Source organism: Lissotriton vulgaris, chromosome 8 (genome assembly GCF_964263255.1).
Source record: "Lissotriton vulgaris chromosome 8, aLisVul1.2, whole genome shotgun sequence".
Classification (NCBI taxonomy): Eukaryota; Metazoa; Chordata; class Amphibia; order Caudata; family Salamandridae; genus Lissotriton; species Lissotriton vulgaris.
Genome location: NC_141696.1, coordinates 1,305,150,344 through 1,305,165,918, shown reverse-complemented (window position 1 = coordinate 1,305,165,918; position 15,575 = coordinate 1,305,150,344). Strand labels below are relative to the sequence as shown.

Sequence of the window (15,575 nt, the reverse complement as noted above, 5' to 3'; positions counted from 1 at the left end):
GAGTCCTGCAGATCCAAACGAATAATGTTCTGTGGACAGGGACACCAAGTGCACTGTCCCCTGGAGATCCAGTCTATACCTGACCAATGAGACCAAACAAGGCCAAAATGCATCTTGATTGTTTGTGTTCCTGTACAGAAGAAAAGTGGCTTTGCGGTTTGCGCTACCTGTAAAGCTGCGCAAAGCTACAAACTACAGACCCGAATGATCATCTAGTGTTTACTTATTTAACTACATTGGTGACTAGTCTGCTTTTTAGCAGGAGAGGTAGATGTGGAAGTTAAGCAAAGTTCCAGTGGCAAACGTGATAATTGTAATGAGAAGGAGTAGTGCAGGTGGAAGAGTTAGTGCAGGAGAAAGGAGTAGTGTAGGTGGCTGATGAAAAAAGATCTAACAGGAGTCCACTTTGCTTAGGAGTCGGGCTTTGATCGACATTCTACGAGGGAGATGATAGAATATTCAGGTTTTAAATAGCAGAAGTATGTTGACTTTTGCACTAATGAAGCTAGAACATGGAATACAATTGACAGAGTGGATTTCAAAGGTTATTAAGGAGGAGGGCAGTATGTTAAGTGTTATACAGTGAAATGAGGGAGCGAATGTTACTAGAATATATGGAAAAGAAAGTGAACACTTTGTTTGGACATTGCAGCACCCATTCTGACTGGCTATGGCAATGTCAATCACTAACAGAAGGTGAGTTACTAGCAGTTAGAACTGTTTGGTGGAGGATGTAATTTCAATACATATAAAAAAGCCAAAGGAAGAGTAATTTTGCTGACAGAGGTGCAATATAGAAAGATGAGAACCAACTGGCAACATCTCTATGCAGATGACACTCAACTCTACATCAAAATCTCATCAATCAAAGACATCCAGCCCTAAATAGCACTCTTCACTGTTCAGTTCTGGCTGACCAGCAACCATCTTAAACTCAACCCCAACAAAACTGAACTCCTTCCCATCCAACCCAACGATAAATCCTTTCCTGTAGGTATCTGGCTTGACAACCTCACTGCATTAAACTGCAAACTATCCATATCCAACTGCGTCAAATCTCTGAGGATTACACTTGATAGACACCTAAGCATGAAAGAGCATATTAATGCCTCTGCTAAAAGTACCTTCTACTTGCTGAAACCCTTCATTCCAATCAAAGACCTAAAGACTGTAGCGCAATCCCTAGTCCTCCCCAAGCTAGACTACGGCAACACAATGATTGCGGGTGCCCCCAAAACACACCTAGCCCCTCTGAATGCAACACTCCACACAGCGTCTAGACTACTGTCAGGTGAGAGACACTTCAATCACATTACTCCCACTCTCAGGAAATTCAACTGGCTACCAATCAAGGCAAAAGCTATATTCAAAACTGCTTTATTAATCCATAAAGCTCTTCACACGGAAATACCAGCCTACCTCACATATAAATTATCAAAAGCCTGCCAGAGGAGACCTCTTTGAAGCTCTGACAGTCTAGTATTGATTCCATCAAAATTTAAGGAGGAAAAATCTGGCACCAGCTCCTTCTCTGGGAACCCTCATACAATCTAGAACCCACTTCCTCAAGATTCACGTGACAATCAATCAATCCCTGACTTCAAGACGAAACAAACTTCTTCTCTTCAACAAATGTTTAAACCCACACCCTTAAACCATCTGACTGGTTTGTTGGCTACCACCCCACAACCTCGAAATAAATCTAAGCAGTACTACCTCTGGGATAACTGTGCGTCTACTCTCCTCGCCTTCACAACACCCTACCTTCGCTAATGAAATGAAATGAAAAATTACACTTATATAGCGCATAACCACCCGGAGGCCTCGCAGCGCTTTAGACTGAATACTGTGTCGAGCTACTGGGTAAGTTTAGTACGCTTTTGAATACAGGTGAGTTTTTAGGTTTCTCCTAAATGACATTAGATTGTTATTTTGTCTGAGAGTTAAAGGCAGGGAATTCCATAGCTTTGCCGCTGCGTGAGTGAAAGAGCGGCCACCCCAGCGGGCTTTCTTGATTTTAGACATGGTTGCCAAATGCAGTGAAGCAGAGCGAAGGGCTCTGGATGGAAAATAAGGTAACACCAGGGGGTACAAGATTGCCGGGCCATTTCGATGGAAGGATTTGTGCAAGATGCACATGGCCTTAAACTGTGTTCTGGCAGCCACTGGGAGCCAATGGAGTTCTTTTAAGGCATTCCTTGCTGATTGACAGCGGGGGATGTTGAACAACAATCGGGCGGCAAAGTTTTGGGTAACTTGGAGTCTTTTTGTCACTGCTGCCGGGGCTCCTAGATATAGAACATTTCCATAGTCCAGGCGAGAGAGTATCAGGGCCTGTACCATGACCCTTCTCGCCTGGAATGGAAGTAGGGGGAGCACTTTGCGGAGCATTTTCATTAGCCCCACACATGTGGAGGCAGTTTTGGTAGCTTGGACTGAGAAATCCAGCGCACTATCAAGCCAGATTCCTAGGCTCTTTATCTGGTCTTTCGGAGGAGGGGGGACACCGAGACATGAAGGCCAGCCAGACGCCAGGGAGGTCGGGGAAGGGTTACCTAGTAGCATGATCTCCGTCTTCTCCCCGTTGAGTTTAAGGTGGGAGAGTTGCATCCACTTAGCAATAGCCTCCAGACAAGGGCCCAGGGTGTTAGACGAACCCTCCTTGTGGTCCAAAGAGACCACAAGTTGGGTATCGTCTGCGTAGGTGACGATGCGCACACCAAAAGGGAGGACTATCTTCTCTAGAGGCTGCATATAGACATTAAAAAGTGTGGGGCTCAGGGAGGAGCCCTGCAGAACCCCACAGCTAAGCGGATGCTTAGATGATGCCACCTCGCCCTCAAACACCTGAAAAAAACGTTCCTCCAAGAAGGAGGTCAGCCAACTCAGGGCCGCGCCCGACACCCCCATGCCCTTTAAACGATGTAATAATGTGGCATGGTTAACAGTGTCGAACGCGGCACTAAGATCAAGAAGTATAATGGCTGTTTTTCCTCCCTGGTCCATTATAGCTCTGGCTGCCTCTGTCACTGCCAGAAGGGCAGTTTCGGTACCATGCTGGGGACGAAATCCCGTCTGGGAGACATGTAGAAGGTTATTGGACTCTAAATAGTCCCCTAGGATTTTATTGATATGTCTCTCCAGCAATTTACTCATCCACGGGAGAAGCGAGATAGGGCGGAAGTTGGACAGATTGTTCTGATCCAGGTTCGGCTTTTTCAGCAGGGCCCTTACCATCGCGCACTTCCATGTGGATGGGACAGAGCTGGAGGTAATAGAGGTGTTAAGAGCCTCTAGAATAAACGGGCTAATAGTATCAATCACTTTCACCAATATCTGTGGAGGGGCTGGATCGTTTGGAGATCCTGAGGTGACTTTATGGACCAATATATCTAAAGTGCTAGGATCTAAGAGTGGAAAAGTGACCAGTGAGCAGGATACAGGTAGGTCAGTGTCCAAAGTAAAGGAGGAAGCCGTATCTTCATTATCTGTCGAGAATTGGGAATAGATGGCCTGAATCTTCTGAAAGAAGAAGGTGGCCAAATTCTCACAGCAGACCTGTGCACCCTCTGATGGCAGAATCTCAGAAGGAGGGGAAATTAAGGATTTCGCAATTTTGAAAATTTCCCTAGGGGAGTTAGCTGCCATATTAATTTTGGTTTCATAGAACTTGGCTTGAGCAAGTTTTATTTCATTCTTGTAGTGCCTTATTGCCACTCTATAATCTGATTTTTTTCAGTTGGGAGTGATCTTTCCTCCAAGCTCTCTCCGCTTTACGGCAGACTTGTTTCAACGTCCTAAGGTCCTGAGAGTACCAAGGTGCAACTTTGGATCTTTTTATTATTTGCAGAGAGCCTTTTGGAAGCACTTGATCTAAAGTACTGGAAATCCAGCTATCAAATTTGAAAGCTGCCGTGTCGGGATTCATAGTTTTTTGGGGAGGCTGTTCAGAGAGCGCCTGTTCCCATTTAGGAAGCGGAAGTGAACTCCATTTCCTACCCCAGTGCCTGTCATGGGTTTGTGAGATAGAGGGGATATTAGTGGACCAAATAAAAGGAATTAAAAAATGGTCGGTCCAGGGCAGTGGTAACGGTACTTCCACCGATAAATTGTCTAAATTGCTGTAGACATGATCCAAAAGATGCCCCTTATTGTGTGTCGGCTGGAAGCCCTTTTGGGGCAAGTTGATGGCCTGAAGATTTGTGCGAAGACTGTTAGCCGCAGCATCAAGGGGATCGTCTAGATGCAGATTTAGGTCACCTAGCAGAGTGAAATTAGCTGAGGTGAGCACTGAGTTGGCCGCTAGGCCTGTAATATCAGCAATGAAATCTCCGAGGGAGCCCGGTGGTCGGTAGACCAAAATGCCAGAAAAGGTATTTGTGGGGGAGAAATCAAGAGAAAAGTGTAGACTCTCACATACTGAGGTGGACAAGGAGGTGACACGACATCTAAAAATATCTTTATAAATAATGGCCAGTCCGCCACCTCTGCCTGACAGGCGGTCTAGGCGCTTGATGGTGTAGCCTTTGGGAATGGCCCATACTACTGACGGATCATTTTGAAGCTGAAGCCAAGTCTCTGTTAAAAAAAGAGCTTCCGGGTTAAGCTCCTCAATCAATAATGCCAGTTCAGTATGGTGCTTTGGGAGGGACCGACAATTCAGAAGAAAACATTTCATTGTATGTATAGACGGAAAAGGGGGAGGACACCAGTCGCAAGTTTTACAGCCAGTAATAGTGGTATGAGGACTGAGTGAATTAAAACAAAGGGGTGTAACGATGGGTCGTAAAGCATGCAGCGCAGGAGCACTATATATGATGCGCCGCCCTACCATCTTGCCCAGTCTCGAAGCCCGAAGCGTCTGAACGCGGACTGGCGCAGACTGGCTTCTCTTTGGCGCCTCTTTGGCGCGTCTATGGCGCTTCCGCTGCGCGAAGGATTTGTGGCTAATATACATTAGGAGGTGGGGGGAGACTAGACCGTCACCCTCGGTAAGATGGCTACCCACCAAGGACCAATCCGGAAGTACAGGCGCTGTTCCTCCCTCCACGCAAACAGCATGAAATTGCTGCGGTGGACCGGGGAGTAGCGCTTCAAATCACTTCAATCAGGGTAAGAACAATTCGTATAACAGTTTTAAAAGTATTAAAATTTCAGCAGGTAAAAACCCCTTGCAGCAAATGCGTGTGCAATACACCAGTTCGCGCGGCGATTTTACTAATCAATCTCTCGAGCGCATAGGTGTGCAACCCTTTTATAATCAGGGAGGTGGGGGGAGACTAGACCGTCACCCTCGGTAAGATGGCTATCCACCAAGGACCAATCCGGAAGTACAGGCGCTGTTCCTCCCTCCACGCAAACAGCATGAAATTGCTGCGGTGGACCGGGGAGTAGCTCTTCAAATCACTTCAATCAGGGTAAGAACAATTCGTATAACAACAGTTTTAAAAGTATTAAAATTTCAGCAGGTAAAAACCCCTTGCAGCAAATGCGTGTGCAATACACCAGTTCGCGCGGCGATTTTACTAATCAATCTCTCGAGCGCATAGGTGTGCAACCCTTTTATAATCAGGGAGGTGGGGGGAGACTAGACCGTCACCCTCGGTAAGATGGCTACCCACCAAGGACCAATCCGGAAGTACAGGCGCTGTTCCTCCCTCCACGCAAACAGCATGAAATTGCTGCGGTGGACCGGGGAGTAGCGCTTCAAATCACTTCAATCAGGGTAAGAACAATTCGTATAACAACAGTTTTAAAAGTATTAAAATTTCAGCAGGTAAAAACCCCTTGCAGCAAATGCGTTTGCAATACACCAGTTCGCGTGGCGATTTTACTAATCAATCTCTTGAGCGCATAGGTGTGCAACCCTTTTATATAACTCAGTGTGTATTTTGTCCATCTATGCTACTGTCCATCAACACCTTTCTTTATATACTGTTAATATATATTTTATGTACTCCACATGTATTTCGTACAGGTCTACCTCAAATATTGTCCTATATACCGTTATGTATTTTTTTATTTACTCCATGGAACCCGTTGCACTTAATGCAGTGCTAACTGTCGCCGACCGACCCCTGCCCTCACCACATCTTCAACAAAGCCGACGATGTCATCGCACCCCACCTACGGGACATCATCAACACCTCCTTCACCACCGCCACTTTCCCAGAGAGCTGGAAGCATGCCGAACTCAGCGCGCTACTCAAGAAACCAACAGCGGACCCCACCGAACTCAAGAATTACCGTCCCATCTCGCTGCTCCCCTTTCCGGCCAAAGTCATCGAGAAGACCATCAACAAGCAGCTGGCCGCCTTCCTCGAGACGAATGGATCCCTAGACCCCTCGCAGTCGGGCTTCCGGGCCAACCACAGCACCGAGACCGCCCTCATCGCTGCCACCGATGACATTCGAGCCCTGATGGACAATGGAGAAACAGCGGCCCTCATCCTCCTTGACCTCTCCGCGGCCTTCGACACCGTCTGCCACCGCACCCTAGTGCAGCGCCTCAGCAACGTCGGAATCCAGGAGAAGGCACTAGAATGGATCGTCTCCTTCCTCGACGGTAGGACACAGAGAGTCCGCCTACCACCGTACAAATCAGAGTCCACCGAACTCATCTGCGGCGTACCCCAAGGTTCCTCGCTGAGCCCGACCCTCTTCAACGTCTACATGAGCCCCCTCGCTGCCATCGCACGCCAACACAACCTTAACATCATCTCCTACGCCGACGACACCCAGCTGATCCTCTCCCTGACCAACGACCCCGCCGCCGCCAGAGCCAACCTTCACGAAGGTATGAAAGAGGTAGCCGAGTGGATGTCGACCAGCCGCCTAAAGCTGAACTCGGACAAGACGGAAGTCCTCATCCTGGGATCCTCGCCCTCCGCCTGGGACGACTCCTGGTGGCCCCCCGCCCTGGGCACCGCACCCAAACCGACAGACCACGCACGCAACCTGGGCTTCATCCTGGACTCCTCCCTCTCCATGACCAGGCAAGTCAACGCCATCTCCTCGTCGTGCTTCAACATCCTGCGCATGCTACGGAAGATCTTCCGGTGGATCCCCACCGAGACCAGGAAGACGGTCACCCAGGCCCTCGTCACCAGCCGACTGGACTACGGCAACGCCCTCTACGCCGGAACCACCGCCAAGCTCCAGAAGAGACTCCAGCGGATCCAGAACGCCTCAGCCAGACTCATCCTCGACGTCCCACGACACAGCCACATCTCCAAACACCTGAGAGACCTGCACTGGCTCCCGGTCAACAAGAGAATCACCTTCCGTCTCCTCACCCACGCTCACAAAGCCCTTCACGACCAAGGCCCGAGCTACCTCAACAACCGCATCAACTTCTACGCTCCCAAACGACACCTCCGATCAGCCAAGCACGCCCTCGCCGCCGTCCCCCGCATCCGAAGAGCGACGACAGGAGGAAGGTCCTTCTCCTACCTGGCCGCCAAGACATGGAACTCCCTCCCGACCAACCTGCGCCTGACCCAAGACCACCTCGCCTTCAGGAAGAAGCTCAAGACCTGGCTGTTCGAGCAGTAGCAGCACCCCCCCCCCCCCCCCCCCCCCCCCCCCAGCGCCTTGAGACCCTCCGGGTAAGTAGTGCGCTCTACAAATGCCTATGATTGATTGATTGATTGATTGATATAATAAATCTTCCTCAAAACGGTATCCTCTTTATATCCGGATGTCTATCGTATATTCTGTTTACATATGCTAACTATGTATCTTTATTTTCTTCAAATGTAACTCCTGCTAATGTGCAAATGCTGTGACCTACTCTGATACCAGTGAGCCAAGTTCACCCTATACAAAACTCAATGAATAAATAGATGCAAAAGATGACCCTAAGTAGAAGGGTGGCTGTGGACTTAGGGGCGCTCTTTGCCATAGAGTAGGAGCAGAGCACTGAGTGAACCAGGAAAGTGCTGAGGCCACAAAACCAAAAGTAAACATGGTTGTTTGGTGGGTGTGAGGGACAACCATGTTCGGACTGGTGGAGAATGTGTGTGCAGGATAGATGGTTACAGGAAGCAATAATGTATTGTATGAAGTTTACACTGACCTGTTGTAAAAAGCGTAATTTCGACAGCTCGCGTCATAAAAGCTGACCTATGTAAACAAACCTTCATTTATATGGTATTGAAGTCATTTGTTTGACATGTTTTGGTTAGGTTTGCCTGTTTCAACCCCTGCCACAACCATCAACAAAGTATGTGCATCTGGAATGAAGTCCATAATGATGGCAGCTCAAAGTTTGATGTGTGGGCATCAGGTGAGAAAATGTTCTATCCTTTTCATCCTCAAAATTGTCCATTTGCAACCAGGTCTGCTTTACAGTGGTGATTGTTTATGAATCAATCTTCAACTATTCAAAGCAGAAAGTATTTATTTGTATCTGTTCAGAGGAAATCATTATTACATTGTCTCTGTGCACATCTGACATTATCTGCCTGTTTTCATTTGAGCAGCAGGTGATGGTGGCTGGAGGAATGGAGAGTATGTCTAATGTTCCATACGTAATGAGCAGAGGAGCCACGCCCTATGGAGGAGTCAAACTAGAAGATCTCATTGTAAAAGATGGGCTGACCGACGTCTACAACAAAATTCACATGGTATGCTGCCTTTTTAGATTATTGGGAGTTTAAATCTGTGCAGTTGCACAGCCTGCATAAGCAGCATGTGTTACATAAACTATGACTTTGGCGTAGTTCTATAAGGCTTGCTTTCGCCTGCATAAACTATGACTTTGGCGTAGTTCTATAAGGCTTGCTTTCGCCTGCATAAACTATGACTTTGGCGTAGTTCTATAAGGCTTGCTTTCCCACCCACGGTGACAAATGTGAACTCGGTAATGGTGTTTTACAGCCATATTGAATTATAAACTCGAACTATTGACACAGTAGCCCATTAGATCACTCAAGTTTTGTTAAGCATCTCGCAGACTTTTTGTTATACTATGTCACCGACGTTAAGCCACGCATTTGCGTAAAAACAATGTTACTAAATTAAGTTTCTATGTACGTTTATAACATGTAGAATATAAATTGGGATAGGCTAAAGCAAGTTTTGTTTTATTAATTAACAGGTTTCCCTGACGAAGGTGCTACATGCACCGAAATGCATTGGATGTGATTTATTTTGGGAATAACAAACAAACGTTGTAGAAGGAGAAAACTAACATGTGAAGTCAACATGAAAATATTTGAATACGATGAAGAAAAATAAATTTAAGTGTATGAACACTCAACAGAGTCACGTTTGAATTGCAATAGCTGGAGTACCAGCAATCTTCTTGTGCCCAGGGAGAGAGGGCTATGGAACAATAGTCCTGCGACCACTTGATTATTCGTTTACACTCTGGGAGGAGAGTGATACCCTAGAAGGCACGGATAACGTTGAAAAACCTTAGGTTGTGCACATCCTAAACTTAGAAGTAACTCGGTTCAGAGCCCCAGCACTGAAGGTGTAAGACTGGTTTTTCTAGCCCCGCAGAACGCCACCTAATACATTGTTGTTATTTCTTTTGGGTTACTAACAATCCCTGCATCGGGAACAGAGGATCCGTGGTGACAGAAACAAACCTATTTTGATATTCACAATATCGCACTCACATACTGCGCTAAGAAGAATGAACATCATTTATTACAACAGGGCTAACCTGTTTCTTGGTACACTTAAATTAACTACACAAGATGTCATAAAAACCAGAGGAAAGCACGTTGTTAACGAGAACAAAATGAACATCTTATTCCTATTTCTATGCACTACACTAGGAGAGCATGGAAAATTGAATAACTTGCAGTCTAGAGTTTTCTTAGGGAAAAGATACGCACTGCAAACCTTGTTGACAGCAACAGCTGTCATTATCAACAAAGGTGAGAAGGCAGTAATCCCTGTGAAGGGCAAACACGCTCTGCAGTAGCGGCCTTCCGCCGGGACTGTTTTATCGGCATCAGGCGACATGTAGAATTTTCGAAGTGCACTTGCAGTAACCTAAACCCACCCTGAACCCCAAAAATACCCCAGCACCCCAAAACCTTAAATGCACACTGAACCCTAAATATACCCCTTATACCCCAAAAACCCTAACCCACCCTGACACCCAAAATTCCCCCTACACCCCAAAACCTAAACCCACCCTGAACCCCAAAAATACCCCAGCACCCCAAAACCTTAAATGCACACTGAACCCTAAATATACCCCCTACACCCCAAAACCCTAACCCACCCTGACCCCTAAACATACACCTGTACCCCAAAACCTAAATGCACCGAACCACAAAAATACTCTAGCACCCCAAAACCTTAAACGCACCATGGACCCTCAAAAACCCCATATACCCCAAAACCATAACCCACCCTGACCCCTAAAAATACCCCTGTACCCCAAAACTTTAATTTGCACAGTAACTCCATTATGCATAGTAAGTGCATGCTAAGTAATGGAACATGCGTAGTAAACGCATGCTAAGTAAATGCATGCTACGTAATGGCATCTGCAAACTAAAATATGCGTACGAATGGTAATACGAATTAATGACGCGTAGTTAAGGTAGAATACCGCTGAGAGCCCTGCTGGTAGTGTTGCTCTTTTCCAGTGGGAAGCTGTGTTTCCCATTGGATGATAGAATTCCCTCACTTGTAAAATCAGTTCTCAAAGTTGTTTTGTATACAAAGAAAAAAGTTAATTATTGTTATATGCATGTAGTAATCGTAAGCCCACAAGCTGGGGGTAGGCATGTGTGAGAATTTACAGGCAACACTTTTTACTCTAGTGAGTTAGGATTTGAGACTTTCGCAAGGCTGTATATATGTGAAATGAGTTACATGAAACAAAATAAAATGACATTTGAATCCCATAAATCTGTATTTTTTAATATTGTTTCTAGTGAGACTCGCAATAATGTTCCAAATTCCACTTGCAAAGCCATGTATTGCTTGTCTAAAAGTTGGGGGGAAAAATGTACACCTATGTGCCAACACGTGTCAGATGAATTAAATAATACCTATTAAATAAAAATAAGCAGTATTTAGCTTGTTGAATGTAAAACAAAGAAATCCACATATCACCTTCACATGCTCAGGAGTGTCTGCACCATCCAAGGGCTTTATCCTGTGCCTAGTGAAGGTTGGAACTGTCTTATTTGTTCTGCAATGGCAACGGCTGTGCACGGGCTCAATCTTCTAGTCCTGTTCTTTAAATCTGTAGAGCAATAATGTGCTGTCATTCAAGGCTACTATGCATCACTTCATGCTCTCCTTGAATACAAAAGCGCACTGTATGCTACACTAGACCTACTTGAAACACTGTGACACAAATGACTCACTCTCTTAAACACACACACAAGAACAAGCATTTGCAATGCAATAGGTCTCGCATTTGCGAGAGATTAAGCTATTGGCATTGTAATTGACAATCAAATGGGCAAAGACACCTCGGACGCAGACCAAGCAAGCCTGCCTTTGCAAGCCCACAAGCTCTACCTGCAATAGGAACTACTAATCTAGAAGGAAGGAAGTTCTGAGCTGTTTCTATGGTTCTGTAAATCTTGGCTAGTTTTCTTATTGTGTACATGATTTTGCGTGTGTTGGTATTCTCGTTTTCCACTTCTAATGTACTTTGCTGTCTAGTGGCTATATCTGAGTGGGTTTCTGGTTTCTTGGCAAGACAATTCAAATTAATGGTTTCATTCAACTCGCAGCACATATACAAATGTATTAAAAATATTTGGAAAATATTGTATTACAGATGCCGTACGGAATTGGCTTTAGTCTTACTAATAACTGGTTATTTCATTTATTTTTACCTTCAGTTTTGTGTCTTCCAGCTTTAGTCTTCCTCTTCAGTTTTGTAGTGTGGGCACCCAGTGTTAGCCATGACTTTGCCCATCTTTCTTTTGGCTATATTTTGTTTTTATTTGGGCACTCTATTTTGATTGATTTGTGTCATGATAGGCCAAATCTGCCCTGCTTCTGTTTCGCACTTTGTCTTGCAGATGACCTTTTCAATTGCAAAGTGTCTGTTCGTTTTTGCTTCTGTTGCATGAGACTGTTGAAGACACGCCAGACGCACATCAAATGTTCTTGCACTGCTCCCAACAGTGGATCACTGCCTGACCTCTAGCTTAGTTAGGCTACTAGATATTTTTAGGTTTAAAGCATTTTTATTGAGACAAAAAACATGGGGGAGGGGGATAGGAGGTTAGGGTTACATACAGTACAGTAAAGGAAAAAGGCGCAACTCAGGAGCGTTGGTGAAAAGCAGTCCGTTGGTCCAGAGGAAAAGCACAGCAAATGAAAGGCGAAAAAGCAATCTGTGTAACCCCTGTGTGCACATCAACACCTCAAATCTGAGCAAGGAAAGCCATTAGCAACTCGACAAAGCACAACCCAACCCCCCCCCCGTCCCCCATTCCCCCCAATAAAGAAAAAATGAAGAAAACAATACCCCAACTCCCCCGTCCAATGGCCCTGTACTAGGATTATCCGCCCCAAAAAGCCCGCACCCCACCTCCCAGGATCCCGCCCCCCATTCAGTCTAATCCGCCGGGGTCATCGGTGGCGTCAGCCTAAGAAGTCTAAGGTACCTCGGGCAGGTGAGCTCCCGGAATTCGGTGGACAGCAGCGCTAGGAAGGGTTGCCACAGCTCTTCAAATTGGTCTATCTCCCCAGCCACCGTAAGCGACAACTTCTCCATTCCCAACACATGCCAGAGCCTATGCAACCAACCCGTAATGGAGGGGACAGTGGTGGTGCGCCAGTGGATAAGGATGTTCTGGACCGCAGACCCCAGCGCAATTGCGATCTGCCTACCCCTGCGGGACTTCAATGGGTACATTAGGTCATTGGGAAGGCCCAGCAAGACATACGCCGGGAAGCGCGGCAGCTCGATCTAAAAGTGCTTATCCACCTCGTCCAAAACCTCCTTCCAATAAGCGGTCAGCACGGGGCAAGCCCAAAGAATGTGTGAGAGGGTACCCTCCTGCCCGCAGCCCCGCCAGCACCCCTTGTCAGTGTGTCTATGCATTTCATACAGTCTCTCCGGGGTGTAGTACCAGTAAGTGGACACCTTAGTAAAGGTCTCCGTAAGGCCCGTATGATATGCAGAGTGCCGCGCCCGATATGCAATTTTGTCCCATTCCTTGTGGCTGAGTGTCCTACCCAATTCCCTGTGCCAGCGCTCCCTCCCTGGGTTATAATAGTGAAACGGCGGGGGTTGTAGGTACTTGTACAAATCGGTAATCAGCTTAGCGTCAGAGGTCCGGGTCACCAACCACCTCTCATACGGTGTAATTTGACGAGCAGCGGTGTCACGCACCTGGGGTTGGAGGGCCCAATGCCGGACCTGCATGTAGCGCAATCTATCCAGCTCCGTCAGGCCGAATTCCTGCCGAAGTTGCTGAAAAGGAATCACACCTTCCGGCCCGTAGATCTGGAAAAGCACCCTGCAGCCCGCACTCACCCAATGGGAAAAAGCTCCTGGCTCCATCCCTGGGGAGAAGTCCGGGTTACCCACTATGGGTGTGAACGGCGAAGGGAAGGTGGTAAGATCCCGAACCTCGCAGACTGCATCCCACACCCTCAGGGGGACCCGCGTAACAAAAGAGGCGTAAAGGTTAGCAGGGCGATGCGCGCGACGCAAGAATGGAACCTCTTGTAGGGTGCGGCCCGCCACCGCCTGGTCTTGAAAAAGCCAGTGTTTGTCGCACTCCCACCTGCTCCACTCCACTAGGTATCGCAGTTGCGCCGCCTGAAAGTATTTACAGAGGTCCGGGATACCAAGACCCCCCGCCGTTGGGCAAGCGTGGAGAGGACCCTCTTCATCCGCAGCTTACGGCCTTGCCAGACAAAGCGGGAGATGTCAGCCTGCATTTGTCGTATCCAGTCCACCGGGGGCTGGAGAGGTAGAGCACGAAAAAGATACAGAATCTGGGGCAGCACCGTCATCTTAACTGCCGCGATTCGACCCAGCCAGGACAGTAGGCCCTTGCTCCAGCGGCCAAGCTCCTCCTTGATCTTCCTGCTGAGGGAAGTGTAATTGGCCGTAACCATCTCAGGCAATGTGGGCGCCAGCAGAATCCCCAGGTATGGCACCGTAGACGAGGACCACTGCATGGGGAAAAGGCGCTGAAGGTCCCTCCTGGTATCCGCCGCCAGGGACACATCCAACGCCACCGACTTGCTCATATTCATTTTGAAGCCGGCCACACGCGCAAAGGTGTCCAGCTCCTGGATGCAAGCAGGTAACGACCTCCTAGGGTCGTCCAGGGTCAGCAGGACATCGTCCGCATAGAGGCTAACCGTGTGGACATACTGGCCCATCTTGACCCCAATAGCATCCGGGTTGTTGCGAATCCTCTGAGCAAACGGCTCCATGTAGAGGGCAAACAAAAGCGGCGAGAGGGGGCAGCCCTGCCTCGTGCCGCGTTGGATGGCAAAGCCACCGGAGCTACACCCATTGACCCGCACCGACGCTGAAGGATGTTTATAACAGTTAAATACCATGGTGCGGAACTTATCACCGATTCCCAGTTTCCTGAGAACCAGCTCGAGATACGGCCAATGAACTCTGTCGAAGGCTTTCTCCACATCAACTGACAGCAGCATCCGCTCCCCAGGGATCCGCGAGGCCTTCTCTAAAACATGCGTCACCCGCTTGGTGTTGTCAACCGTCTGTCTGCCGGGTACAAAGCCAGCCTGGTCCGCCTCCACCAGTCCGGGGAGGTGCAGACCCAGCCTGGACGCTAGAATCCCCGTATACAACTTGAGGTCGACATTTAAAAGCGAAATGGGCCTATACGAACTGCATAAGGCCCGGTCTTTCCCAGGTTTCGGGATTACAGAGACCGTCGTATTCAGGAGATCCGGTGGGATGGCTCCCGGTTCGGAGAAGGAATTAAATAGCCGAGCAAGGACAGGGGCCACAGCTGTGCAAAAGGTCTTATAAAACAGAGACGTGTATCCATCTGGGCCCGGGGCCTTACCATGCTTCAGTCGCGCTATAGCGGAAATTACCTCCTCAACATGGATATCCCGCTCCAGATGGTCCGCCTGAGCAGGATCCAGCACCGGAAGGGCCACTGACTCCAAATAGTCTTCGGCGTCTCGCGGCGAGGAGGGCTCCTCAGCATACAGCGTCTCGTAGAAGCTGCGGAAGGATTCCGCCACCTCTGCGTCACCGGAAACGACCACTCCGTCCGTGCCCACCAGTTCCTTCACGACGCTACGCTGCTGCGCGACCCGGAGCCGGTGTGCCAGGAGCTTACCACGTTTGTCCCCCCCTGAGTAGAAGGCATGCTTCAAGCGCAAGGCGGCATACTCCGCCCTATCAAGATCCAGTGCCGACAGGAGTTTCCTCGCAGCCTTCAACTGCCTCCACACCCTTGGAGCCCCTGTGCGGCGGTGGACCTGCTCAAGCTCCCGGACCTGAACGGTCAGCTCGTCCCTTTTCCGTTGCCGTTCCCTGTTTTCGGCTGAGGAGATGGAAATAAATTCCCCCCGAAGGACCGCCTTCGATGCCGCCCACTGCGTCGCTTGGGACGTGTCGGTGTTGCTATTGT

The 15,575-nt window shown here is 48.1% G+C and overlaps 1 protein-coding gene across 2 annotated transcripts in view; it reads left to right on the top strand.

The window, feature by feature from the left end:
* The window catches only part of ACAT1 (acetyl-CoA acetyltransferase 1), a 174,814-nt gene that overhangs the window by 95,622 nt on the left and 63,617 nt on the right, over positions 1 to 15,575 (top strand). For both annotated transcript variants that reach the window (XR_015299355.1, XM_086935236.1), the window contains exons 5-6: positions 8,187 to 8,287; positions 8,484 to 8,627. Coding sequence is in view for 1 of the 2 variants with exons in the window: in XM_086935236.1 (XP_086791362.1) it covers positions 8,187 to 8,287; positions 8,484 to 8,627 (245 nt within the window). In the remaining variant the exon portion in view is untranslated. The remainder of the gene's footprint in view (positions 1 to 8,186; positions 8,288 to 8,483; positions 8,628 to 15,575) is intronic.